Source organism: Phyllobates terribilis, unplaced genomic scaffold, assembly GCF_046119375.1.
Source record: "Phyllobates terribilis strain yellow unplaced genomic scaffold, ASM4611937v1 Scaffold_3__8_contigs__length_932513732, whole genome shotgun sequence".
Lineage (NCBI taxonomy): Eukaryota > Metazoa > Chordata > Amphibia > Anura > Dendrobatidae > Phyllobates > Phyllobates terribilis.
In genome coordinates, this window is record NW_027362763.1 from 863,595,994 (window position 1) to 863,622,445 (window position 26,452).

A 26,452-nucleotide genomic window follows, 5' to 3' on the forward strand; every position below is an offset into this window, starting at 1 on the left:
AATGCTTGTTCCATATCCTTTCCTTTGCTTGTTATTTTTACCCCCAGAGTTTAAAACACAAAGGTGTTACCCGAATTAGACGAGGCATTGTTCAAGGATCTTTCTGGGCAATTCAGCATGATAGTTGAAGTCTTTTATTGGACCCAACTTGTAAGTTAAAACTTAGGTTTTAAGATTTAGAAAACTCTGCTAGATATGCAATGACCAATACTTACATATCGAATGCCCCTCATACACTTTAGACTAGGGCTGGCCGGACCCAAAGATAGCGAAAGGTTCGGCCAACAGTCTAATGTGTATGGAAGCCCTGGACAGATGATCGTCAGGGGAGTTTAAGATGTTATCTGGGACAATGTTATTTTTTTACCATGAGTCTAAGAACTAAAAGGCAGGCAGTTGCTAATTACCTGCCTGTTCTATCTGGTGGGTAAGGACCCGCTCCTGCTGGTGATTCTGCTGCTTCACATCAACAGAGCAGTTCTTCCTCTTCTGCGCTGCTCTGTCAATGGAGCATGACTGCAGGTGTCATCCTGATTGACAACTGGCTCCCCGCAGTAAGGCAGTGGGAAGCCAGCTGTCAATCAGCCTAACATCAGCAGTCACATCCCGTCAACAGAACAGAAGAGAAGCAGCGGCTCTGTCAATGTGATATCAGCAGAAGCCGCATAATCGCTGGCAGGAGCGGTCTGTGACTGCTCTGAGCTGGCAGAGATCAGTGGAGGGCAGAACATGCAGGTAGTTAGCCATTTCCTGATTGTAAGTTCCTAGGCCCATAGAAAAAAATAAAATGGTCCAGGAAAATCCCTTTAAGGAATTGGCATGACTAATTTCATCCGCAGATCCAATTGTTTTCTCTGAGATAAGCAGCCACTAGAGATGACTGGCAGCGGCTATCTCATGGAGAACACAGGAGCACACGGCAGAGCGACCGCACTAGTGAATGGGAAAGGCAGCCGAAATAGCAGACGGTTAAACGATCGGCTGAAGTATCCTACAGCCGACAGTTAACTAAGGTGTATGAGGGTCTTAAGAGCCTTCAAGTCTTCTGTGCTTAATTCTGTATAGCGGAACGTCAATTATTAGAAAGTACTGTAAGTGCTATTTTTCCTATGCACCTTTATACCTATGTATATGGAAATCAATTCTATGTTCTTATCTTTACCCATGCCGACACAGAATAAAGTCCATATCCTTGGATTAGGTTCACCCATGGCTACTTGGGCAGAAAAGACCCACAGTAAAGAGCCTATTCTCCCTGATTTTCTAGCTACACTATACAAATAGCAGATTTCTCTTATTGTAATGGGATCCATGCCTGCACTGTGTGTTCTCTATAAGTGCCCCCCGATGAGCTCACATTGGGCATCACATTGGCCCAGGACCCTTCTCTGCATGTGTGATTTGGACTCGCAGCTATTTGTAACACCTTGTCCATAAAGTAATATGATTTCTCCAAATATAAGACTCTGATCTGCTCCATGATAAGCCCCTCTCCAGGAACACAGCTTCCTTATTTGTTCAGCTACATTTGGAAAATATCAGCACCGCCATCCACGTCCTATCAAATAAAGCTACCTTCGGCTGATCTCTTTTGATGGGATTTATCTCCTTTGGACTTCAACCACGTCAAAAATCTTTACATGCATGAAAGTTAGTTGCCGCTTTTGATCCTATTTGGGTAATGGGTAGAGATAAGACAGTTCGCAGCTTGACCAAAGGAGCGAAGGAAAAAAAATAGTGTTCTCATCAATGAATTCATTTAGAATTAAACACAAGAGCGTGATGAAATCAGATAAATGAGGGGCCCCACGCCTACAAATCATTAAATCACCTTTGATGCATCTCCCCTGTTCTTTCTTTCTTTTTTTTTGGCTTTCTTTTTATTGATGTGCTGCCTGAATGCAAACTGTAATCTTCACTAAAACTGTTAATTAAAGAGATCCCGGCAACTTGTAAACCTCATGAAAGGTTAAAGAACTAAAGAGAACTGTCCTTTTTGTAACCTCTAATTTGGTTACACAGACTTTGCAAATTTTTCTGCTGACGCACAGAAGTGACTTCCCTCCAGCCCTTCCCTCCGCCGTCAATCGAGAGGAAATCCGCTTACCGTTGACGCACTCAAAGATGTCACAGCACTTCCCAGGTGCTCCATTGCCTCGTGAGACTATCCGAGGGATTGACCCTGCTTCACACACAGGGAAGCTGCAGTTCCCGGAGAGACATTCACATCTGCAGATAAGGAAAAAGGTGGAGAAAGTGTCAGCGCTACAGTTCACTTTATTCCTCGCAAAAATAATTAAGTGCCAATTAAAAACATAGGGGAACCCCCAGGTACATTAGGCATTGCCAGCAGATGTCAAGACAGTCTATTACTGGTACAAGTTCTGCATTATCAGTCCGTGCACAGAATCACTAGACTACGGCATGCCAAAATCAATAGGGTTTATTCACTTTCCCTACTGAGGAGAAATGAATAAAGCCATGTTCTTTCTTACAATCAAATCTGCCAATGTCTTATTAGCAATAATTATGGCATCGCCCTGATGGAAGAGAGCACCGTCATTTATGGAGCGCTTTCTGGCTGCTGCTGACAGTTCTCACAAAGACATAAATATACGACCCCTAAATGAGCATTCATCACGTCTGAGTATATGACATAACGAGTACAAATGGGCAACAACCAAGGCAGTTACTCCTCCCGGGAGGGTGGCAGAATTTAGGGATAGTCAGTTTTGCTTTGGGTAAGGCTACATTCCCACCATGAATATTTGATGAGTTTTTGATTTTGCAAAAGTTGTGCAGCATTTCTGCACCCATTAAGTAAAATAGGTAACATGCGTTACCACCAAAAGCTCATCATGGGAACGTAGCTTAAGGCTAAATTCCCACAAAGAGCTTTTGGTGCGTTTTTGATGTTGCAGATTTTCTGCAGCATTTCTGCACATTTTTTCACTGCATTTTGAGTGTTTTTTCCTTGCGTTTTTAATGCTGTAATTTGTCCCTTTTTCATATGACATGTTTTCAGTAAAGCTGTTTTGTTATTGATACTTCCTAATATTTGGCTTTGCCAAAACTTTATTGCTACAGTCATGTACAGATTACATCTGCTTTTGCGGACTTTCCGCATCTCATGCAATTCTACAGTGAAAAGTCGCAGAATGAAAAATTCTCCAAAAATCATTGTGGGAACTAACCTTAAAGGAAATGTATCAGTTAAATGTATTTTTTTTTTTTTTTATTATTATTTATTTATGTTTGTTTCAATTCTCTGGATCATTGACTATGTAAAAAAAAAAACGATGGTCAGTTATCCCTTCCAGTCCCATGTTCCGAAGTTCCACTTTCTGCTCACCACAAAACAAAGTTCCCTGTTTCAGTACTGGACCAGTACTGTGTGTTAAGGGATGTCTGACTGCACGTTTCGATAGCTAAGCCAGCCACCTTCTCTGTCACATCTGATCACATAAAAAGGTGGTCGGCTTAGCTGATAGAGCCCATTGAAGTACTGTCACTACAAACTGTTTTTTGAATGGATGATATGATCACATCTAGTAAAACATGAGTACATTTTGGGTGAACGTCAGACGTACAGTATATAATAATAAAAATGTTCAAAATACATATATTGTCAAATCTGGCTGGAGTCATGATAAAGTCAGTCTCCCCATAAATTAATTAGCAGTGGGTTACTATATATATATATACCTACATCTGGGTACAAAGTATCCAGAAAAAGCCACTGACAAAAGGCTATAATACTAAGAAATAATCAATTTTATTCATATTCAGTTAAAACCATAAAGTGCCACACGTACACAAAGGCACACAGACAAATTATACAGAAACATTACCTTGATGACAGTGAATATTGCACAGTTCCAACTTGAAATCTCTGATATGTAAGACTATGATTTGGCACTTTTTTTTCTTTTTTTGTGTTTCTTTTGATTTTGGGCCTTTTTTGATATTTTTTTTTTTTTTTTAATTGTACATTCCTTGGCGTATGCCGATCTGCATGTTATGGTTTCCCAATATGGGTAAGTATGATTGAGACGTTAATCATGCTCAAATTCTTGGTCTAAATTGATACGGGCTCATTACCAGCAGCAGTGCTGGCAGCTATTACTCAATACGAACATGCCTTTAAATATTTGGATGCAATGAATGTATATTGACTGTTTCTACCACTGCCTTTAATTATTTGGATAATCCTCTTTGCACAAAACTCTGTTTGTCTGTGCGCCTTTGTGTACGTGTGGCACGTTATGGTTTTAACTGAATATGAATAAAATTGATTATTTCTTAGTATTATAGCCTTTTGTCAGTGGCTTTTTCTGGATACTTTGTACCCAGATGTAGGTATATATGTACAGTATATAATAGTTGTGCTGTATGTACCTAATGAGTAAAATTAAGTCAAAACTTATTTTTCCAGTAATTTGTTTGTAGAAAAAATTCCATTGCTAATCCGCGGTACAGCTGACCTCACACAGCACGTTAGTCGGGGTTGCGACTGTACACATTATGTGTATACTTACATGCACTAAGCCAAGGCCAGTACACCGTAGATAATAACACCTTTTATGCGTATTATAACATCACATTATTTTATGAGAACTGTATAAATAGTATGACCCGATCAAGGATATATCTTATATACTAAAGTTATTGAACCTCCAGCAAGCGGCCACCTCCATCATGGGAGAAGAAGACAAAGGAAGGCTCATTGCACTTGGATTACAGGATTTCAGCTCCTACAATGACATTAGTAGATGGGCAGTTATATAGGAGCTGTGCATCAAAGAGCAGTGTAACGCGCAGTGTCTATGACATTGGCTGCACTTGTACTCTCTTACAATGCCCTCTCTTATAGTATAAGCCATGACAGGGCTCCTGCAGAGAAGAATGCAATTCTTGTCTGAATCGTGCAAGATTTTTGAAGTTCTTGGTGTCGTTTCAGCTCTCAATTATTCATGATAGAATATACCTTGGAATCCATAGGAGGGCCGATCACTTCCTCCATCACTCTGTCTAGCAGCAGCAGAAGACTCGGAGAGGATCACTATTTCCATAATTGCTCCACTTCACACTGGCAGCAGACAGAGGATGCGGCTCCGGAATGACAGAACTGGAATACATCTACATATTCAGCCTTGCTGTGACCTCACACGTGTTTCCTCCTACAGCGCTCAGATCACTGTGACAGCGATGCTTAGGTAGAACATCCTCGCAACGTCTGACTACAGCAGATGAGGCAGAGCGCTGCATTATAGGTAGAAGGAGCATACTGATCGTTGTCCTCAAGTAAAGGAAAGTTATTCTCAATGTCAGGGTGGTGTATGAAAGCCCGATCTGCACATGGAGTATTCTATATTTTAGAATGACCTTAAGAATTTCATAGAAATGTAAATGATTGTACAATATATCTAATATATATAATCGTCTTATCCGGTCTGTCTGTCTGTCCTTCTGTCCAGGAAATCCTGCGTCGCTGATTGGTCCGGCCGCGGCCAATCAGCGACGCGGGATTTCAGTAAAAGATGTCGGCCGTTAGCGGCTCATCTGCCGCACGGAGGTCAGCAGCGATGCAGTCGGGAGATGACCCGCGCCAGCCGGTCATCTCCCGGCTGCTCGCAACAGAACTACCCCGACCAGCGGCGCCGCGCCGCCGGTCGGGATGCTTCTGCTGCGAGCAGCCGCTCATCTCCCGGCTGCTCGCAGCGGAAGTACCCGCACACGCAGCGCAGCTCCCTGGTCCTCAGTAAAACGATTCACTGATTGGTCGCGCCCGCGACCAATCAGCGATATTGGCGTCAAATTTAAACATCGCTCTGCTGATTGGTCGCGACCGCCGGCCGCGACCAATCAGCGATTTGGGCGCCAAATTTAAACACGCTCTCCGGTCCTCAGCAACAGGGTTCGCTGATTGGTCGCGGCCGCGAGCAATTAGCGATATTGGCGCCAAATTTAAACACCTCTTTGCTGATTGGTTGCGGACGCCGGCAGAGACCAATCAGCGATATTGGGGCCAAATTTAAACACCGCTTTGCTGATTGGTTGCGGTCGCCGGCAGCGACCAATCAACGATATTGGGGCCAAATTTAAACACCGCTTTGCTGATTGGTTGCGGTCGCCGGCCGCGACCAATCAGCGATTTTTGCGCCAAATTTAAACACGCTCTCCGGTCCTCACTAACACGTTTCGCTGATTGGTCGACCAATCAGCGATTTTGGCGCCAAATTTAAACACCGCTCTGCTGATTACATATTCTAGAATACCCGATGCGTTTGAATCGGGCCACCATTTAGTATTGTAGAATAGAGAATAAGAGTCAGAAGCACAGGTTCTCTAGCTTTATATATGCTGACACGTCAGAAATGTCCATTAGGGGTGGTAGTAAACCCTTCAATGTGTAGCCCTCACCAGAATTGTAAGGCTTTGGTCACATGTTCAGTATTTGGTCAGTATTTTACATCAGTATTTGTAAGCAAAAACCAGGAGCGGGTGATAAATACAGAAGTGGTGACGTGTTTCTATTATACTTTTCCTCTGATTGTTCCACTGCTTGTTTTGGCTACTAATACTGATGGAAAATACTGATCAAATGCTGAACCTGGCCTAAGAGTTAAACTAGTTAGGCCATGTCTCAAGTACTGTGAATCCAAGACTTTCACTACTTTCAAACTGGGAATCAATTTAACCCCTTAGTCATTATACCTGAATGGGGCATTTTTTTTTTTCAAATTTGCTCTCCTGTTTGCAGCAGCCATACGTGTTTCGTAATATATATATATATATATATATATATATATATATATATATATATTTTTTTTTTTTTTTTTTTTTTTTTCATTGACGTGGCTGTATGAGGTTTGGTTTTATTATTAACTTCTGTTATATGTACTATATCTAATAAAAATGTATTTTATATATATCAGAGAATGATTTTTTTTTCCAGTGAGAAATTTTTATTTATTACTTTTTTTTTTAATGCTGTATTTTATATACATATTTATATTATTTGCACAATTTGTCGCCCAATACATCATAAAAGAACATTTTTTCTCTTTTACTATTTATTTTTTCCCATTGTTACTGGGACACCCATAAGAGTCCAATTACAGGTGAAAACAGATCCTTATCCTGCCAGGCATTATTGGTAGACTTGATCTGAGACTCTGCGGATCCAGTAGCTCTGTTAGGCCATTGTCACATTAGCGTATAACATCCGATACGAGCGCATCACATGCGATACACTAATGACACTCGGCGGCACAAACTCTGCTGTGAGTGTGAGCCGAGTGTCAGTGCTCTGTGCTCCGATCCACTTGCATAAGAGAATGGCTGCACATGTGCGGAGGAGACGGAAAAAGTAATTTCTCCATCTCCTCCATTGAAAGCGTCCGTGGGAATCGCACTGCACTCGAATCACATCCGAGTGCAGTTTGATGCTTCACACACACCAATAGAACTGGGTGGGCGTCATGCTGATGTAATCAGTCAAGTTTGACACTAACGTCTTAGTTATGAATGAAAAAACATTGACAGGTCTGGTGGAAAATAAGCTGAATGTTAATTTCAGTAGACAAGCCTATATGTAGCACCCCGAGGGCTCGGCTGCTACAGGGGTATTGCACCTCAGACCAGAGGTGTGGTATTCCACTCCCGGGTAAGGATGGAGTGTGGACCAGGACTTGGTAGGCTGCATGCACCACACACACCCCATTTCCGAGGGACAGCTCAACGGTGCTCCCACTAGACAGAGTGCAGGCACGACAGCTTCTGTCCCTGGCTGGAGTGGGGCGGGGAAAGGAAAACCCAGTGGTGTAGGAGCAGATAGGGGTGGGTCTCTGGGCATAGGCAGGAGCCCATTGGTTGCTAGTCACCTGGGCTTGGGTGTCAGAAGGAGGTATAAAAGGTGGGCACCATCTTAGAACAGAGTTCAGTGTTCAGTTCAGTGGAGACAGTCTGAGGAGAAGACAGGAAGCAGAGCCCCTGCATGGGCTCTGCTCTGCAGGCAGGCCTTGTCAGGAGGCGGGAGCCTGAGAGAGAGAGAGAGAAGAAGGAACAGAAAGGAAAGTAGGAAAGGAACTGGAACAGAGGAGAAAGGAAGCAAGGAACACAGAGAAAGGCCCAGAGACACGAGGACAGAAGGAACCCCATATGCTCAGGAGATACAGGGTGAAGGGTTGGCAGAACAGGGTACCGGAACCCAAATTGGTGGAGGCAACAGATTCCTCAGCCAAAGACCGGAGGTTGTTACCACATCTTGGTGCGACCCCTCACTGCATCCACCAGAAAGGCATACCGTATAGGGTCAGGGAAACCGGAGAGAGGTTTCTCCAACAGAAGGCCCGAGGAAGCTGGACAAAGGTGGGTCACTGGTGGGGACGACCAGAGAAAGGAAAGAGAAGGGAGCTCTGAACCACACTCCGGAATTGCCTGGGAGTTGACCGAGTCCCTCACCTGGTGGACGCAGCATGACTCGGGCGGTCCTAACTGCGCACAAGTGACCTGATAAAGAACTGTGAGTAAAGCATTGAAAACTGCAACTGCACGTCTCTGTGGTTCCTCGCCGCACCAGCACCATCAGTACTGGGACACTCACACCATCACCACCATCATCCACATTAGCTGCCCTGAGGCAATACTTCTCCCGTGGGGAGTCATCCCATACTCAGCTGCGCAAACAACATCAGCCTCAGCGGTCTGCAGCGCAGCGGCGGTCCCCACTGACCGCAATCCACGGGTGGCGTAGTCGGACACTTATTACAATACAAATAGACTGCCACTGGTTTGACCACCCTGGGCACGGACCGGGTCACCGCCACACGGAGACTACAACCCCCAGCATCCTACAACAGGCCCGGTTCCGGGTTCCCCTGCACAGCACAGGCCCAGGGGGCGCGTCATATACATGAGCCCAGTCGTTTTTTAAGATAATAAAATTATTTACATGTTCATTATTTGGCCCATAGATGTTACAAATCCGCAATTATGTTTTACTGACTATAGAATAGAAATGCCAGTGTACGGAAAAAAATTCTCATTTTCAGATTTGTTAAAAATTAAGTGGAGGAAACTTTATGGATAGAAATTAAACTAAAATGTTTGTACACTGTAATCTCGTGGGAGTTGTTGTGTCCTGGGATTTCACTTTATTCACCCACTGTAAAACGTAACACTGACTGCACACTGTAATTGGAGGCAAATACAGAATTAATTAAGAGTCCGTCTGAACGTGAATCTTAGCCCTGAATGTAAATTCTGCGAATCTTTGTTCACCAAGGCCACAAATGAGATTTAATGTGCAAAGATATCACCACTGTGTCAGGTAAGGCTCTGTTCACATGTTCAGTTGTCATCCCCTCATAACGGATTCAGTATTTAAAAAACAAAAACGGACCCTTTATAAACGGGGCAAAGACCGTTGCAAAATGAAAACTAAAGTTTCTGTTTTTGAATGGATCTGTCTTTAAAAAAATAGACACTTTGATGTCTACTTAACATCCATTTCTACTAACGGTGTCTCTGAAAACATCTAGTATTGTGAGAACGCGCAGTGCTAAATAGATCCATTAACAGATGACATAACAGCCCTTCACTAGGTGACTGACCGGCTGCAGAAGTGCTAGTGGCGGGCGTGTTAGGCTGAGAATAGAGCTGGGAGCCGAGGCAGTGGAGGTGCTCTATCCCGCCCAGGGCACTTCAAGCCTCATTTGTATAATAGTTCTAAAGTAGATTTTGGGACAATAAAGCAGTACTTTTGTTCAATAAAGATACAGAATAACTTCTATTCTCATAGTCTGCACAGTAATGTCATCAGTTTGGGGTATGTGGGTATTGCCAAATTCCCTTTAACACTGTCCAAGCCATTGACCAATGCCAAGTTAGGTGTCAAATTACACTTTTTTGCTGTTAACAATGTTGTATTATTTGTGTTAAGGTAAACTTTCCTACAACAGTGATGCCAATTTAGTAGGGCATCCCAAGCACTAATATGTCTGACATGTAGCATAAGAAACAAAAAACTGACGAGCACCTCCTAACAGGAAAATGAAAATCTGAACAGGTGCAAGCTTCTATGACCGCATAATACACAAAGAAAAGAATACAGCAGCACAGTAATGCTGATTTCAATTAGTGCTGGATCCTACCCGTACTTTAAATTTTCAGTATTAGACATAGGGTCCTACCAGAGGGATGTCGCCTTGTCATGGCTGGTGGGCTCATGGGAATTGGCCAATTTGTGAACCTTCATTTTATAATTATATTCTATATAGCAGTAATGCAGTCCAAATTTATATATGCAATATTTGCATATATCTTGGCCTATGTAGAGTGCTGCTTTTGTTTGTGCCTGACGTGGAGTGTTGGAACTAAAACGTCTGTGTTTGCTGTGTAGAATACAGAGTCTGCATAATACCCTGCACGTTTCCTCACATGCCGTAGTATGCTCATAATTGTTCTATAGAAGACAATAAAAATGTGTATTTTATATTTGACATCTATGTCACAGATGATCATTTTTTACTCTAATATGGCAAAAAACAAATATGCGAAGTAGACTTGGCAATGCAAAAAAATATATTAATCCATATAAATATTGGGCCAAACAAACATGATGGCGCTATAGAAATAAAATGATTATCCTTATGAGCATGTATCCTCTTAATTTCAGTTGTGTATTGTCTCCAATATGCCGACAGTCGTAGTAGTGGGGCACAGAAATCATGTTAATTGCAGCTACATCTGTACTTGTGCAAAAAACTGACAAGAATGCTGTCATCTGAAAGTGATCTTAGTATTTGTGTATGAGTGTTCGAGTGTGCATATATTGTATCTGCTTGCGACTCTGCGCTAGTGATAGCTTTCCCTTCCCACCACCACCACACCCATTAAACTTGCTATCCATGGCCAATATTTTTTTTTACCATAAATACAATATTTTTGCAAGACGTATCAAAAATTACAGAAAGTTTTCAAAACTAGACCTTACATTGTAGTATTGCTGTGTGTAAGTGAGACATGCCCCCTTAAAGGGAACCACTCATCTGATACATGCTTCCCGAACCATGGTGAGCATAAATCAGAGCCTGTCCGGCACGATTGCAGCCAGCTATATTTTCCCTGAAACACTCTGACACTTCAGAGAATGTATACTTTAAGGATTCAGCTAGGGACCATAGGAATAGACCATACTAGGCCGGCATGCCCTTGGCCGGCTACGCCCTTGACCGGCTCTTCCCTGCGCCTCCAGAAGTGATTGTCAGGTCTCTCCCTCTTGCGCTGGGAAGATTTTCAAAGTATATTTTCTCTGAAACGCAAGGAGCTGCAATTTTGCAGGAAACCTGGGATTCATCTTGCCCATGGTTTGGGCAGCATGAATCAGATGACAGGTTCCCTCTTTAGGTGCATCAAAACTAAAATGACTATCTACAGTGGGGGAAATAAGTATTTGATCTCTTGCTGTTTTTGTAAGTTTGCCCACTGACAAAGACATGAACAGTTTATAATCTTAAGGGTAGGTTATTTTTAACATTGAAAGATAGAATATCCCAAAACAATCAAGAAAATCACATTGTATAAATTAGATATTTTTTTTTGCATTTTGCAGTGAGAAATAAGTATTTGATCCCTCCGCAAACAACACTTAATACTTGGTGGCAAAATCCTTTTTGGCAAGCACAGCAGTCATACGTTTTTTGTAGTTGATGATGAGGGTTGCGCACATGTCAGGAGGAATTTTGGTCCACTCCTCTTTGCAGATCATCTCTAAATCATTCAGATTTTGAGGCTGTCGCTTGGCAACTTGGAGCTTCAATTCCCTCCATAAGTTTGGGATTAAGGTCTGGAGACTGGCTAGGTCGCTCCATGACCTTAATGTGCTTCTTTTTGAGCAACTTCTTTGTTGCCTTGGCTTTATGTTATGAGTCATTATCTTGCTGGAATACCCAGCCATGACCCATCTTCAATGCTCTGATGGAAGGAGGTTGTTGGCCAAAATCTCGCGATACATGACCCCATCCATCTGCCCTTCAGTACGGTGCAGTTGTCATGCCCCCTTTGCAGAAAAGCACCCCCAAAGTATAATGTTTCCCCCACCATGCTTCACGGTTGGGACGATGTTCTTAGGGTTGTACTCATCCTTCTTCCTCCAAACATGGCGAGTTGAGTTAATACCAAAGAGCTCAATTTTTGTCTCATCTGACCACAGCACCTTCTCCCAATAACTCACAGAAACATCCAGGTGTTCATTGGTAAACTTCAGACGGGCCTGCACATGTGCCTTCTTGAGCAGAAGGACCTTGCGGGCACTGCACGATTTTAAACCTTTAAGGCGTAATGTGTTACCAATGGTTTTCTTGGTTACTGTGGTCCCAGCTGCCTTGAGATCATTAACAAGTTCCCCCTGTGTAGTCTTAGGCTGATCTCTCACCTTCCTCATGATCAAGGACACCCCACGAGGTAAGATTTTGCATGGTGCCCCAGATCGATGTCGACTGACATTTTGTATTTCTTCCATTTTCTTACTATTGCACCAACAGTTGTCTCCTTCTCACCCAGCGTCTTACTTATGGCTTTGTAGTTCATTCCGGCTTTGTGCAGGTCTATGATCTTGTCCCTGACATCCTTAGAAAGCTCTTTGGTCTTGCCCATACAGGTGACTATGTAAGACAGCTATCTTTAATGCAGGTAACGAGTTGATTAGGAGCATCTAACAGGTCTGTAGGAGCCAGAACTCATAATGGTTTGTAGGGGATCAAATACTTATTTCTCACTGCAAAATGCAAAAAAAAATATCTGATTAATACAATGTGATTTTCTTCATTATTTTTTGGATATTCTATCTCTCAATGTTAAAATTAACCTACCCTTAAAATTATAGACTGTTCATGTCTTTGTCAGTGGGCAAACTTATAAAAACAGCAAGGGATCAAATACTTATTTCCCCCACTGTATATAATCATAGCATCAGTAAGATCGCGGTGCATTTCCTTATGGCCGCTTTCTCTTCAGCTCGAGCTTGCTGACAGGAGTCTGCGTTACCAGACACCAGAGGACAGCTGAGCTTGAAAGATGAAAATGCCTTTCTTTCAATTTAAGTGATGGCTGGCATGATATTAATTGATATCAATTGCTATTAAACATACTTGCAATGGATGACTGCACTTTGACAGCATGTGTTTCCTCCCAAGGCCCATTTGGATTGCTATTATAATTGTAATAACAAGTGAAAGTAAAATCTAAGGTATGAAGAATGGAGCTACTGTGCTCGGGATAAATTTCCCCTGACAATATGTATTTAATAACATGTGTCTCGCAGCTAAAACGGAAACGGAGCAATATTTTATTCTTCGCTCACTCCTTTTATTAAACTGTAAAATAATGAAAAACAGCTTTCTTTTAATAAACTTTAAAGGAACTTGTGATATCATTGTATCTTTTAGCAACGGGCAGAAAATTATATAAAAAGAGAAATGCTACACGCTATATCCTGCATTTTTATTATTAGAGTGTGGAAACTTGAAAAAACGCTTGTTAGAATCGAAGATAAAAAAGAAAATAATAAAAAGATTCTTGTAAAATTTGCTTTAAAACGGAACTCCATCCACTTACCCAAATTAATAGGATGAATTTTCAGGGATCTAAATAATATGGCTGATCCTTAGGCTAGGCCTTCAATAATTCATTAGAGGGTATGCAATCTCTGGCCCCTCGCCAATTAGCACAATGAAGGGGCTGCCTGCCCAGGTTAACATGGCGCTGAGCTGCAGCACAGCTAACTGCACGGACGATCTGCTGTTCCTGGGAAATAGGACGCCATGTGTACCTGAGTGCCACAGCCCCTTCAATGGTGGGGAGAAATATAAAGATATAGTTGTATTAATGTGCAAGTTCTATCAATTGAGACCAAACTTTAGGTAGAGCTGACAATAATCAGAGGATCTGGACACTGACATCTTTGGGGTCTCTTATGGTCATTCTCCACATAAGAGAGATCAAATCAGCTCAATGATAGCGCCTGTCTGCTGCCTTCCTATGCAGCAGTCAGGCATCTGCAGGACTTTTATAACCATAAGGCTGTGTGCACATGATGCAGATTTAATGCGTTAAACGTATTAAAATAGCTTGTTAAGATGTCGGCCATGTTTCCCAATGATGACCCGCACGTGCTGTGCCCATGCTGCGGAAATTTCCGCTGTGGATTATCATTGCGGAAAAATACGCAGGACAACCAATTTGGGCACAATTTCGCTGCGAAATCACACCCATTGATTTGCATTGAACCGCATAACATCTGCATGTATACATGCGGTTCAATGCGCAGATGGTACCGGGTTGGGAGAAGAGGAGACTCTCATCCGACCCGGGTCAACTTTGACACGTGATAAGGTTTTTAATATTAGACAGAGCAAAGTATAATCATAATACCAAATCCCCTCCCCCATAAGATGGCATTGGCTTTAGCTGCTCATGTAATATCGTGCTGAGCCATTATGATATGGATAGGGCATGAGGGACAATTAGATGGTAGGTGCTAAGATGAAAAAGTGTATTTCTGCTGAACATCTTCAGTAAGGTCAGTGACACTAACACAACAGCTTGTACTACTGCTATGTAGCAATGAAGGCCATTTGTTTTATACTCATCAACAATACAGATTTCTGCCTATAATGAATGCTGACAGACTATACACAAGCTTGTTTAAAGGCTTATTCACACAGGCTGATACAAAACTGTCAACAGTATGCAAAATTTTATGAGCAGCACATCCCATTTACATGGGCAGCAACAACAATTTATTGGCCCACAAAAATGCATCAATTGAAAGGACCTCTCTATATTATATTTTGGCCACCAATTTGTAATCCTAATGATTTATAGATCTAAGAAGGGGCTGCATTTGGGTACTCTAATCGAAAGGGTTCGCTCACACAAACGTATAAATCAGACGAGTACAATCCGATAAAAAATCCGATTGCGCTCGGACCAATGTTATTCAATGAGGTAGTGCAGAGTTGCATATTTTTTCTCAGCTGTATTCAAAATCGGACAGTGCCCCAAAAAAAAAATCGCATGCCATGCAGACCATCAGTACGGCATCGGATCTTTACAGACACATTACAATTCTGTAGCATAGGAAACTTTAACGAGAAAAAATCGACCCCTCTCCTGGATGAGAATGGAACCAATTAATAATATGCAAGTGTGAGCGAACCCTGAAGAACTTATTAAACTATAAGGGTATGGTCACATGTTAAGTATTTGGTGCAGAATTTTTGCATCTCTTGGCAGGAAAAACGCAGCGCCAAAAACAAGCCTTTTTCCCGCGTTTTTTACTTGCGTTTTCGGAGCATTTTTCTCCGCACTCATTAGTATGGGTGAAATCTGCAAGTCACAAATAAGCAACGTGTGCATGAGACTTCAGGGTTCTCATTCATTTTGATGGCATCAGGAAACCCCTCAGGATTTGTGACAATTCTGCACAGAAAAATACACAGCAAAACGCAACATGTGAACACAGCCTAAGGGTCCAGGCTGAGCAGCGGCACTAAACAACCACTGATTGGAAACATTTACCGGTCGGGGGAGGTTTAATAGACTGTTTAAATAGGCAAACCGTAGTAAATGATGCGCACTGAACCACCATCCGTAAAAGGTGGTCAGTGCACAAAGGCGGCCATAGTTCTCTGCAGTGCGAGTCCTGTTTTCATAAGATGATGCACCACAATGAACGATGATGTTTGGTGCTTTGTAAAAGATCATTTCATCCAATGAATGAGCGTTTTCCTCGGGTGATCTGTAGCCTGTTTGCACTATAAGATTATAATGAATTATCGTCCTTAAAAATGCTCGTTCACGTAAATCTTTCAGTGTAAATACAGATTAAACCACACTAATTAACACTTAAAAAAACACTTTTACATACAGCAATTTTTTTGCCTGCCTTCTCTATCCATACATGAAGTTAGTCAGGGGCTACAAGGCAAGTGCCCTCAGCTCTAGGTGTCAAATTAAAGTGCCAACAAGCCATTTATATTTGCCCAGTGTATTTAGACACAGTAGTAGGTCAACAAACTGAACCTTGTCCTGGGTGAAGGAAATCCTAATTATTGCTTACATTGTTTTTGATATTGTAAACATTTTAAAGCCAAAATACATTGGAACGTTTTTTTTTTCTGTTCAAATCCGGCTGCATCAGGGGATCTAGCAAAACATTTCGGCCATATTCACACTTCTGCTAGGGCAGTCCGCTTGTGTGTTACTCAGAAAGAAATAAAGGGAATCTGTCAGGAGCCTTTTGCTATGTAATCAGAAGACAACATGAGGTAGGGGTTAAAACACAGAATTCAATGATGTGTCACATGTCCGGCTGTGTGGTCTTGATGACTTAGACAGAAGGTTTTATCACCTTGTGATTATCATTGTCCAAACTACAGAATGGTGTGAGCCCTAGTCCAACTCCACCCCCTCCTGTGATAAGCAGCTCACTGTCTATAGCTATGCACATAGAGAGCCTGGTGTGGGCGGGGTTAGCTGTGGGGTGGGCGGTGCAGCTTTCTCAGCTCTGCTGCATTGCTAAATCTAAAAACTCAGATTGTGTCAGAGTAAACTAAGTGATATTAGTAAACCAAGTGATACATCATTGGATTCAGTGTCTCCTTGCCTACATCATACTTCTCTCAGATGAGGATGCAAAAACCTGCTGAAAGATTCCCTTTAATGTCCAAAATTAATCTGCTGCATAACTGAAGCAAACAGAAGCAGAAGATCCCTGTTGATTACTATGAGTTCTGTCCAGATTATTTTATGTATTAGTTTATAAAACAGAAAATTATTTATGTTCTAAAAATTGTTTGTGTGGTTTCATCTCAGTATTCTGGTCTTCTTCCACACTTCAGAAACATACTGAGAGGGAATTTACCTGCTGACAGGTCTCCTTTAAGTCATACCAGTTTTATTCAGGATGCAATATGGATCTTTTTTTCAGACGCTCATGTGAATTAGTTCTGAGCCATACATTTCTTTGAATACTGCCATCAGAAACAATTAAAGCAGCTCTAAAGTGTGAGGCTGAATCACTGAACCCACTGGACCTATATAAGTATGACAAAGATTTTTAGTTTCTGAGTTCAGATCAGCCTCTACGCCAGTGTTTTTCAAGGTTTCTAAATCAAGTATCTCATAATGAAAGAAGTTACATCAAATTACCCCAAGACTATGATGATTTATTGTACTGACTATTAAATGCACACTAGAGCAATAGTACCATTACCCCTTGAAAATCTGATGAGTACCACCTTTGGGTGCACAAACCACAGATTAAGAACCTAGACTCTTGGGTTTGTGGATCCACGCAACGAAAATGTTTGAAGACAAAAAGTTAGAGGAGCCTGGCCTGGATCTGTCTTCTTGGTTATGGTGTATACATATTGAAATAAATATTTAATCGGCTAAATCCAGAATACGAGAGATACTATAAACACTAACAATGTCACTAATTTATCCAAGTATTTACTTTTAGTCCCAAATCACCTAAGCGCAGAAGGAACAAAGCTAAATGTCCTTTGTTGAAATCTCTAGCAAGATTATTTAGCTGAAAATAAACACGGATCATTCATTGCACCGATCCGAAGAATCTGTCGTTTTTTCGGTGCTCTGTTTTAACAACCTCCCACGTAATGTAAATACATTTATGCTTCTAAAACATTACTTATTAATTAGATCATATAAATGCACCGTTACTGTCCTCGGGTGACTCCAGACGTAAAGTGGGACGACGACAGCATTGTGCTTTCTTAAGCAGAGACTTATCTTTTGCCCCTCAAATCTCTTTTAAATCCACCACAAACAAAAGTCGACCGTTTAACCTCAATAAAACCAAAACTTTTCAGAATGATCTAGTATTACGGACAATTGGACTTTTCTGAAAACAATCATTTGAGTTTATTGATATTCACAGCTTTAACCCTTTCCTGACGTGGCTATTTTTGAATTTTTGCATTTTTGTTTTTCCCATCCCTTCTTCCAATAACCATAACTTTTATTATCTTTCTGTGCACTTATGCGGGGTTGTTGTTTTTTATGGGACGAGTTGTACTTTTGAATGACACCATTCATTTTATCACACAGTGTACTGGAAAACAGGGAAAAAAAATCCAAGTGCCATGAAACTGCAAAAATAAAAACCTCGCAATTCTAATATTGTTTTTTGGGAACTGATTTTTACGATGTACGTTGTGTGGTTAAAATGACCTGGCATCATATTTCCCCCGTCAGTGCCATTACAGTGATACCAAACTTGTCTAGTTTTTTTTATTACTTTAGTGGTAAAAAAAAATCTGAAATTTGTGAAAGAAATTTATTTTGATTGCGTCGCAATTTTCCAGGAGACATTTTCATTTTCGGTCACGGGAGCTGTGTGAGGACTCAATTATTGAGGGTGGGCCAATGGTTTTATTAACAGATTTTGGGATAGATGCATTTTGTGCAGCACTATTGAAAGCCCCCAAAAAGTAACATTTTGGCAATTTGAATTTTTTTCTGTTTCCAGTTTTGAACCTTCGGGTTAAAGGGGTTTCCCACTACTAGGACAACCCCTTCTTGAACTAAATGTTTGGCCCCGATAAAATAAAATAAAACTATACTCACCTCCGGTGCTGCCCCTGTTCCAGCGGTGTCGGCACTCGCGGTCCCAGGACTCTGATGCGGTGGAATGACACGTGGTGCCCGGCGCACAATCAGCGCTGGCATCACTGTCTCTGCCTACGTACGGATTGCACATGAAGAGGAAGTCAGAGATCAGCGGCAGATGGCAACAGAAAAAAGAAAGGGGGTATCTGACTAGGGTAGGGAGAACCCCAATACTGCAGGAGAAGTTAGGGTTATGGGGATGGTAGATAGCAGTATATAGGGGAATGCAAAGGGTGTGGTGACTCAAATAGAAGTAAATATAGGGAAGTAGAGGACATCAGAAGTGCATGAGCAGCACAGAAACAATACTATTCGCAGAATCAAGATGGTAGGGAGTGAACAAAAAGGGTAGGAACTCAATACATAGAGAAAGGATAACAATGTACAAAAAAAACAAATGGAGAATATATGACCAAATAGAGCAATAAAATAAAACATGGAATGAGCGCACCGGCTCAATAGTTGACCTGTGCCCAGCTTGTGGAGGAGATAGAGAGTAGTATGGACAATGTGTGCTGAGATGTATGGCAGTGCACAAGGGGGTGCGCGCTGTAGGGAGAAGAGGAGGGAAATTGCGGCTCAGGTGAATGACGGTCAGGACGTGCGTCATAGTGCATTACTACGGGGGCGTGTTGTAAATAGCCTTGTAGTAACCCGGGAGAGTGCCGGACCGGAGACAAGAGATTTTTAGTATTAGCGATGCATGCACTGTCTATCGGCAGGTCAGCTCTAGTAGACATTTTGTATTTTCTCACGGGCCAAATATAATTACACTGCAGGCCAGATTTGGCCCGCGGGCCTGAGTTTGACAACTGTGCTAAACGGGGATATCTCAACTACAGCTATTTATGGCATAGCCAAAGTATATGCAAACATTGAGGTCTTATCAGATATCCCTTGATACTTTTCGGACATTCAGTTTCCCCAAGTTGAACCCATAATAAAAAGTACTGGCCAAAACAAAATCTTTAAAAAGTACCCCACAAAACAATTTACGTCAAATTTCCCCAAGGTTAAGATCATTCACCTTTATTGCACAATAATTAAACAGGAAAGTTGAGCACAAAGTTAATACTGGAGACCCAGGAGAAGATTATTACTTTTTACACCAGAGAACTTGAAGTTCGGTAACATTTTAACAGCTGCTGAATAAACACAACACTTATGCTTCTCTGAGCGTTTTCCACAATGACACTGTCAGTTCATTTGAGTTCAGCTGAAAAACAGCTAGAGAGAGCGATTAAAGTGATTTGTGTGATGGGTTAGCTCTAAAATAACATTGCATCCATTTTTTATAGAAGAGCTTTTTCCCGCCTGTTATCAGACTATTTAAAAAGCCTGCGCTCCCAGCAATTCAGCATTGTGGATGCTTGTTGTTCAGCTCTTAAATAGCGGTGTATAATAGAATTGCATAATATGCGTCTGCCTTTTTATCAATATCAGTCATTCAAAATGGATGCCAAACAGAAAATAGCACCAATATGGCTATCAATGTGATCTAAGTTGGCTATGAATTTATATTACAATATGCATCCGACAATATGGAAAAAGAATGCAAAAAAAGTCCTTTATTTACAATATCTTGTAATTCATCTAGTACAAGATGGATGAATAGAATTAGAAAGTGCTTGTAAAAACAATGAACTTTCCAATTTACATCTCATTAAAATTGTGTACCACCATTCCCATGATAATTAAGAAAATTGTAATTATTGCTTATAGCTCGTTGCCCAAGGGACTGGTTGACATGCGCAGTGCTTAATCTTTTTTTCTATAGAGCTGGACTGATTGTGCTGCTGTCCGTACTGTGCGCTCTATGAAGCTGCTATCGATATGAAGCAGCCTTACCTCTGCAACACTGAAGCTGGACAGGACTGGGAGCTAACAGCTCGTTCCAACCATCCTGGGAAACTTCAGAGTTCCTCTAATACTGCAGAGGTAAGGCTGCCTGTATATAGCAGCACGGAGAGCACACAAGAGTGCAACAAAGACACTGGTCCCAACCGTCACACAGGCAGGAGAGCATCGCACCACAGGAGGCCGGGGTGGAATGCACGCTTGCCAACGAAGCTGGGAATAATCCTGTAAGGGGTATTTCCTATCACTGATTTGGGTTTACCCTTTATCCTCCTAGTCATATATGATATATCATTAGACGAGTAGATAGGTGAGAGCAACATGCAAAGGGTTTAATCTCTACCATATATAATTATCTATTGTCATCCCAACTGGATAATCACCACCTGATTGCTCAAGCTAAATTGTAATTTCCCTAGGGATTAATAAAGTGTATTGTATCGTAAATGGGATGAGGATGTTGGCCCTACATCAGTGGAGCAATGGAGAGAGATTTTAGAAATTGTTCCCAAACTATCGCCCTGTGAGGCCCAACGCCTTTCTCAGTTATATTTCATTCATAGAGTATATGAAACTCCTAACTTTCTACACAAGATAGGGAATGGCCGTGATGCAAAATGCCTTAGGTGTTGGATTGATGAGTCACATCTGATGCATATGTTCTGGGAATTAGAACAAAATAGGCCAAGGGCATCATTAAGCACAACACTGGGCAACCGGCCTAAGAAAGTGCCGGTAACCGCGTGTAAGCGCCAACTCTGTGAGTGAATGCGCAAAAGGAGAACATGGAGTTTGAAAGGCATAAAGACAGCATTTTAATTAAAACATCAAACATACAAGAATTTCATTGCATAGAGGTAAATAACGACCACAACTGATACACCAAATGGAATTGTCACCATTAAGGAGCAGGGCACCCCCTAATTACTGCCAAATATAGTGCAGTGCAGGCAGAGCCTCTTGAAAAAGCTACACACTCGCGTGGCAATATGAGAGTTGAGGGATCTATCCAACACCTCCATCCCCACTTTGCTGTCTCTTCTGGTGGTGCCAAACCTCGGGTAAGGCTCTGGGGGGGAGGGAAGCTCATCTTACTAATATGCCCTGTGTACTATTTAGTCCTGGCTAGTTTACTCCTTATTGTGAAGACTCCTTTGGGTACAGAACAGCCTGCACTGCACCTTATTTGGCAGTAATTAGGGGGTGCCCTGCTCCTCATTGGTGACAATTCCATTTGGTGTATCAGTTGTGGTTGTTATTTACCTCTCTTACTACATGCAATGAAATTCTTGTATGTTTGATGTGTTCAATAAAATGTTGTCTTTATGCCTTTCAAACTCCATGTTCTCCTTCTGCGCATATGTTCTGGGAATCTAGACAGGCCCATTTTGGAACAAAGTCAACTCCTTGATAGAAAGGGTGTATTGGGTGAAATTATTAACAGATCCCTGTATATGTATATTGGGATTATTTGAAGATGGAGTGGATCCGGACTCACCCCTATTCATAGGTATCTCTCATATCCTATTTAAAGCATGTAAGTTTCTTGCATTTCATTAGTTAGACACACAACCTCCATCTATTGGAGAACTAAAGCAAATGATAAATAATATAAACTGGTTGAAAAGAGGAGTTTATCTTAAATGCAAGCGGATTCGCAAAACTGAAAAGATATGGAGTCCTTGGTTTGATACTCCAGGTCTGTCCACAAATCTTTTAATTACTGTTACCCCTAATCTTTAGCCCCTTTTCCCCCTCCGTCTTCTTCCCCCAGATGAATTTTATGTTCCTTTATTCTAGAACTACTGTGTAAATGAAAATGGTTCTCTCTGGAATGTTGGGGTTTGGATTAAGGGAGGGCTAGGGAATTGAAGTTGCCATGTTTAGCCTTTGCTTTATAATAAGGAATTATTATGACATACACGATAACTAAAAATGTAAAATAAAAATGATCTGATTTAAGAAAAAGATAGGTATGATAGAAAAACAGGCAGAAAGACAATAAATCCAGTCAACATTTGGGAGTGGAACCATTTAATACATGATACATACATCTAATGAAGTGTCTTTGCTTAGCTGCAGAGTGAGAACTGCTATTTGTACCCATCCATGTACTTAAGTTTTAAGTAGATTTTATACCCTTTTCTCTGATTAGTTTAGAAAAAATATGTTAGATACAACCATTAAAAAGGTAAGAAAAAGACATGAAAAGTGACACTAAAAAATATAAAAGTAATGTCCTTTCCTTGAAAACAAATATAAAAACTTACAACACAACATGCAATCCTATAAAATCCTTTGTGGAAAGTCTCTGGTAAGTCAAGAGGAAATAAAATAAATTATTATTTTTATAAATAAAACCTGGACGCATCACCTCTAATTTGGGTCATCAGAGGAAGACTGCTTGTTCTGGGGTAATAAACATTAGTACTCATATTGCCTGTTTGGATGTTTGAGACCCAAAGACTCTCAAGCAGTGACCATAGATAACATTATTTTAGTCTATGAAAGCTGCTATAATTCTACATTATATTGATATAAAAACAAGACTCTGACAGCTATATATAAAAGCTACAGTGGCTGTCACACTTAATAGATGACAGCATAATTGCTCCATGAACATGACAGATCTTACAAACTCCTGATAAAATTTTAATTATAGATGAAATAACAAAGCAACAGATAACATGAGAGTTTGTTATGGAGTAAGCTTCTACGATTATATTTCCTTGAACTTCCTTTTCCATATAAAACTACTGTATGAGGATTATAAATGATTTTTAGACAGCAGTCAACTTCTGGAAAAATTCCGTGTCTACACTTGATGTTGAGTATCAGAGAACTACTCACATAACATTAATGGAATGGAATAGTACAAGAGGGGAATTCTCGAGCCTTAACATGCCAGTGCCTATGTGCAAATGTGATATCATGAACCACATTAGTGGCCCTAAAAGTGATGGGAACCATCAATTGTGTCTTTAGAGAGGTGGTTCGCCAAGAACAAACTCCTTTCTCCAGGTTGCTCTACCAATGGTCAACTGATGACTGGAGTCTGACTATAGCAATGAATGCTCATCAAGTACATGACCATGATTCTAGAGCTTCAGTCATTCTATCTTTGGCTAATAGAATGGTTCCCAAGTGGGGACTTTGGTGTCCTAATATGGCAAATGCGCCAGGGTTTTCCTGAGTGGCCGATTTCCCGTTATCCTGCAAGGCCATATCCTCTCCTCATTGTGAATTCATGCCATACCATCAAAGATCTAGATCTATGAAACACAATTAAATCTTTCCTACCAACTACATGTGAGCCAGATATTCTTCCAAACCAGAAAATCAAAGAAATAGATATTCGGCATTGTATTTAAAATAACTTACCAATCAGCCAAAGAAGAGAACATTAAAGATTAATTTTGATATATTATCCTAGAGAATACTATTATACTTTTCTACCTTACTTTTCAGAACAGTTTCTTTGTAAATCATCTAAAATTGCGCTTAGAATAAATGTAATACTTTTTTGAAAGTTTAGTTGCTAGAATAAAAAGTTTCATTTGCAAAAGTTTTTAACTAAACAACTGAAAAATGTACCCCTAAAAAAAACATTTTCTTAATGCATTATTTGAATTATTTATATTAAAAAAAAGCTCTGCTCAACACAAATTGACGAAATATCTTTCACAATGGATTGTATTCACTATCCCCTAACCAGACTAGTTAACCAGGATTTATCTAGAAACATCGACATCAAGATTCTAAACTCTGAAATCACAGATGAACTACTAGTGGCTTCTAAAAATCTACCTCAGCTACCCAATCTAGCATCTTCAGTCCAGCTGTTGGCAGATTTGGTCTCATTAGCTCTGCAATGATTGTCCCATCTTGGTGGCTATCCAAAGGGCCAACATACAATATAAGAGGAATTTCCCCTTCATTCTACAGTTACAGCACAAAGATCATTCCCATGTGATTAAGACCTTAGATCACAGCAAGCAGAACTATGAAGGTGAGAGGATCCCAATGGACACAATCCAGTCTCAAGCACCTCTCCCCCAACACCCTATCCACAGCTGGATCATCAATGGCCAACCACTCCATACTTCCACTAAATCATCCACATCAGCAGCTGGAGAAGTTAGAGCAGAAGTTACTGGACTGTGAGTGTGTTACTATAGTCTTCCAGTTAAATTGACTTCAGTTGTCTAACCTAACATTTCTGAATTTACAAGGTTAATATAGGATTTCTATTCTTCACTGTTTTAGTTAGCCTGGATTTACATATTGACTTTGTTGCGTGGCCTTCTTTTACCAATCCTACTATACCATGTTTTCAGGACCACCATTTTGTTGTTCATATTAATGTTAGGCCACATACACATACAGTATATATATATATATATATATATATACACACACACACTGCTCAAAAAAATAAAGGGAACACTTAAACAACAGACTATAACTAAGTAAATCAAACTTCTGTGAAATCAAACTGTCCACTTATGAAGCAACACTGATTGACAATCAATGTCACATGGTGTTGTGCAAATGGAATAGACAATAGATGGAAATTATTGGCAATTATCAAGACACACTGAATAAAGGAGTGGTTCTGCAGGTGGGGACCAAGGTGGGGACCACAGACCACATCTCAGTACCAATGCTTTCTGGCTGATGTTTTGGTCACTTTTGAATGTTGGTTGTGCTTTAACACTCGTGGTAGCATGAGACGGACTCTACAACCCACAGAAGTTGCTCAGGTAGTGCTGCTCATCCAGGATGGCACATCAACGTGACCTGTGGCAAGAAGGTTCGCTGTGTCTGTCAGCGTAGTGTCCAGAGGCTGGAGGCGCTACCAGGAGACAGGCCAGTACACCAGGAGACATGGAGGGGGCCGTAGGAGGGCAACAACCCAGCAGCAGAACAGCTATCTTCGCCTTTGTGCAAGGAGGAACAGGAGGAGCACTGCCAGAGCCCTGCAAAATGACCTCCAGCAGGCCACAAATGTGCATTTGTCTGCACAAACCGTTAGAAACCGACTCCATGAGGGTGGTATGAGGGCCCGACATCCACAGATGGGGGTTGTGCTCAAAGCCCAACACCATGCAGGATGCTTGACATTTGCCGCAGAACACCAGGATTGGAAAAGTCGCCACTGGCGCCCTGTGCTCTTCACAGATGAAAGCAGGTTCACACTGAGCACATGTGACAGACGTGACAGAGTCTGGAGACGCCGTGGAGAGCGATATGCTGCCTGCAACATTCTTCAGCATGACCGGTTTGGCAGTGGGTCAGTAATGGTGCAGGGTGGCATTTCCTTGGAGGGATGCACAGCCCTCCATATGCTCGCCAGAGGTAGCCCTACTGCCATTAGGTACCGAGATGAGATCCTCAGACCCCTTGTGAGACCATATGCTGGTGCGGTTGGCCCTGGGTTCCTCCTAATGCAGGACGACGCCAAACTTCATGTGGCTGGAGTGTGTCAGCAGTTCCTGCAAGATGAAGGCATTGAAGCTATGGACTGGCCCGCCCGTTCCCCAGACCTGAATCCGACTGAGCACATCTGGGAAATCATGTCTCACTCCATCCACCGTCACGTTGCACCACAGACTGTCCAGGAGTTGGCGGATGCTTTAGTCCAGGTCTGGGAGGAGATCGGACAGGAGACCATCCGCAGCCTCATTAGGAGCATGCCCAGGCGTTGTAGGGAGGTCATACAGGCACGTGGAGGCCACACACAATACTGAGCCTCATTTTGACTTGTTTTAAGGACATTACATCAAAGTTGGATCAGCCTGTAGTGTGTTTTTCCACTTTAATTTTGGGGGTGACTCCAAATCCAGACCTCCATTGGTTAATAAATTTGATTATCATTGATGATTTTTGTGTGATT

General features: G+C 41.5%; 1 protein-coding gene across 1 annotated transcript in view; it reads right to left on the minus strand.

Annotated features, from left to right (window-relative positions):
• Positions 1 to 26,452, minus strand: part of CRIM1 (cysteine rich transmembrane BMP regulator 1) — an 869,940-nt gene that overhangs the window by 408,885 nt on the left and 434,603 nt on the right. The window contains exon 5 of the mRNA XM_073672628.1: positions 2,108 to 2,229. Within this exon, the coding sequence (XP_073528729.1) occupies positions 2,108 to 2,229 (122 nt within the window). The remainder of the gene's footprint in view (positions 1 to 2,107; positions 2,230 to 26,452) is intronic.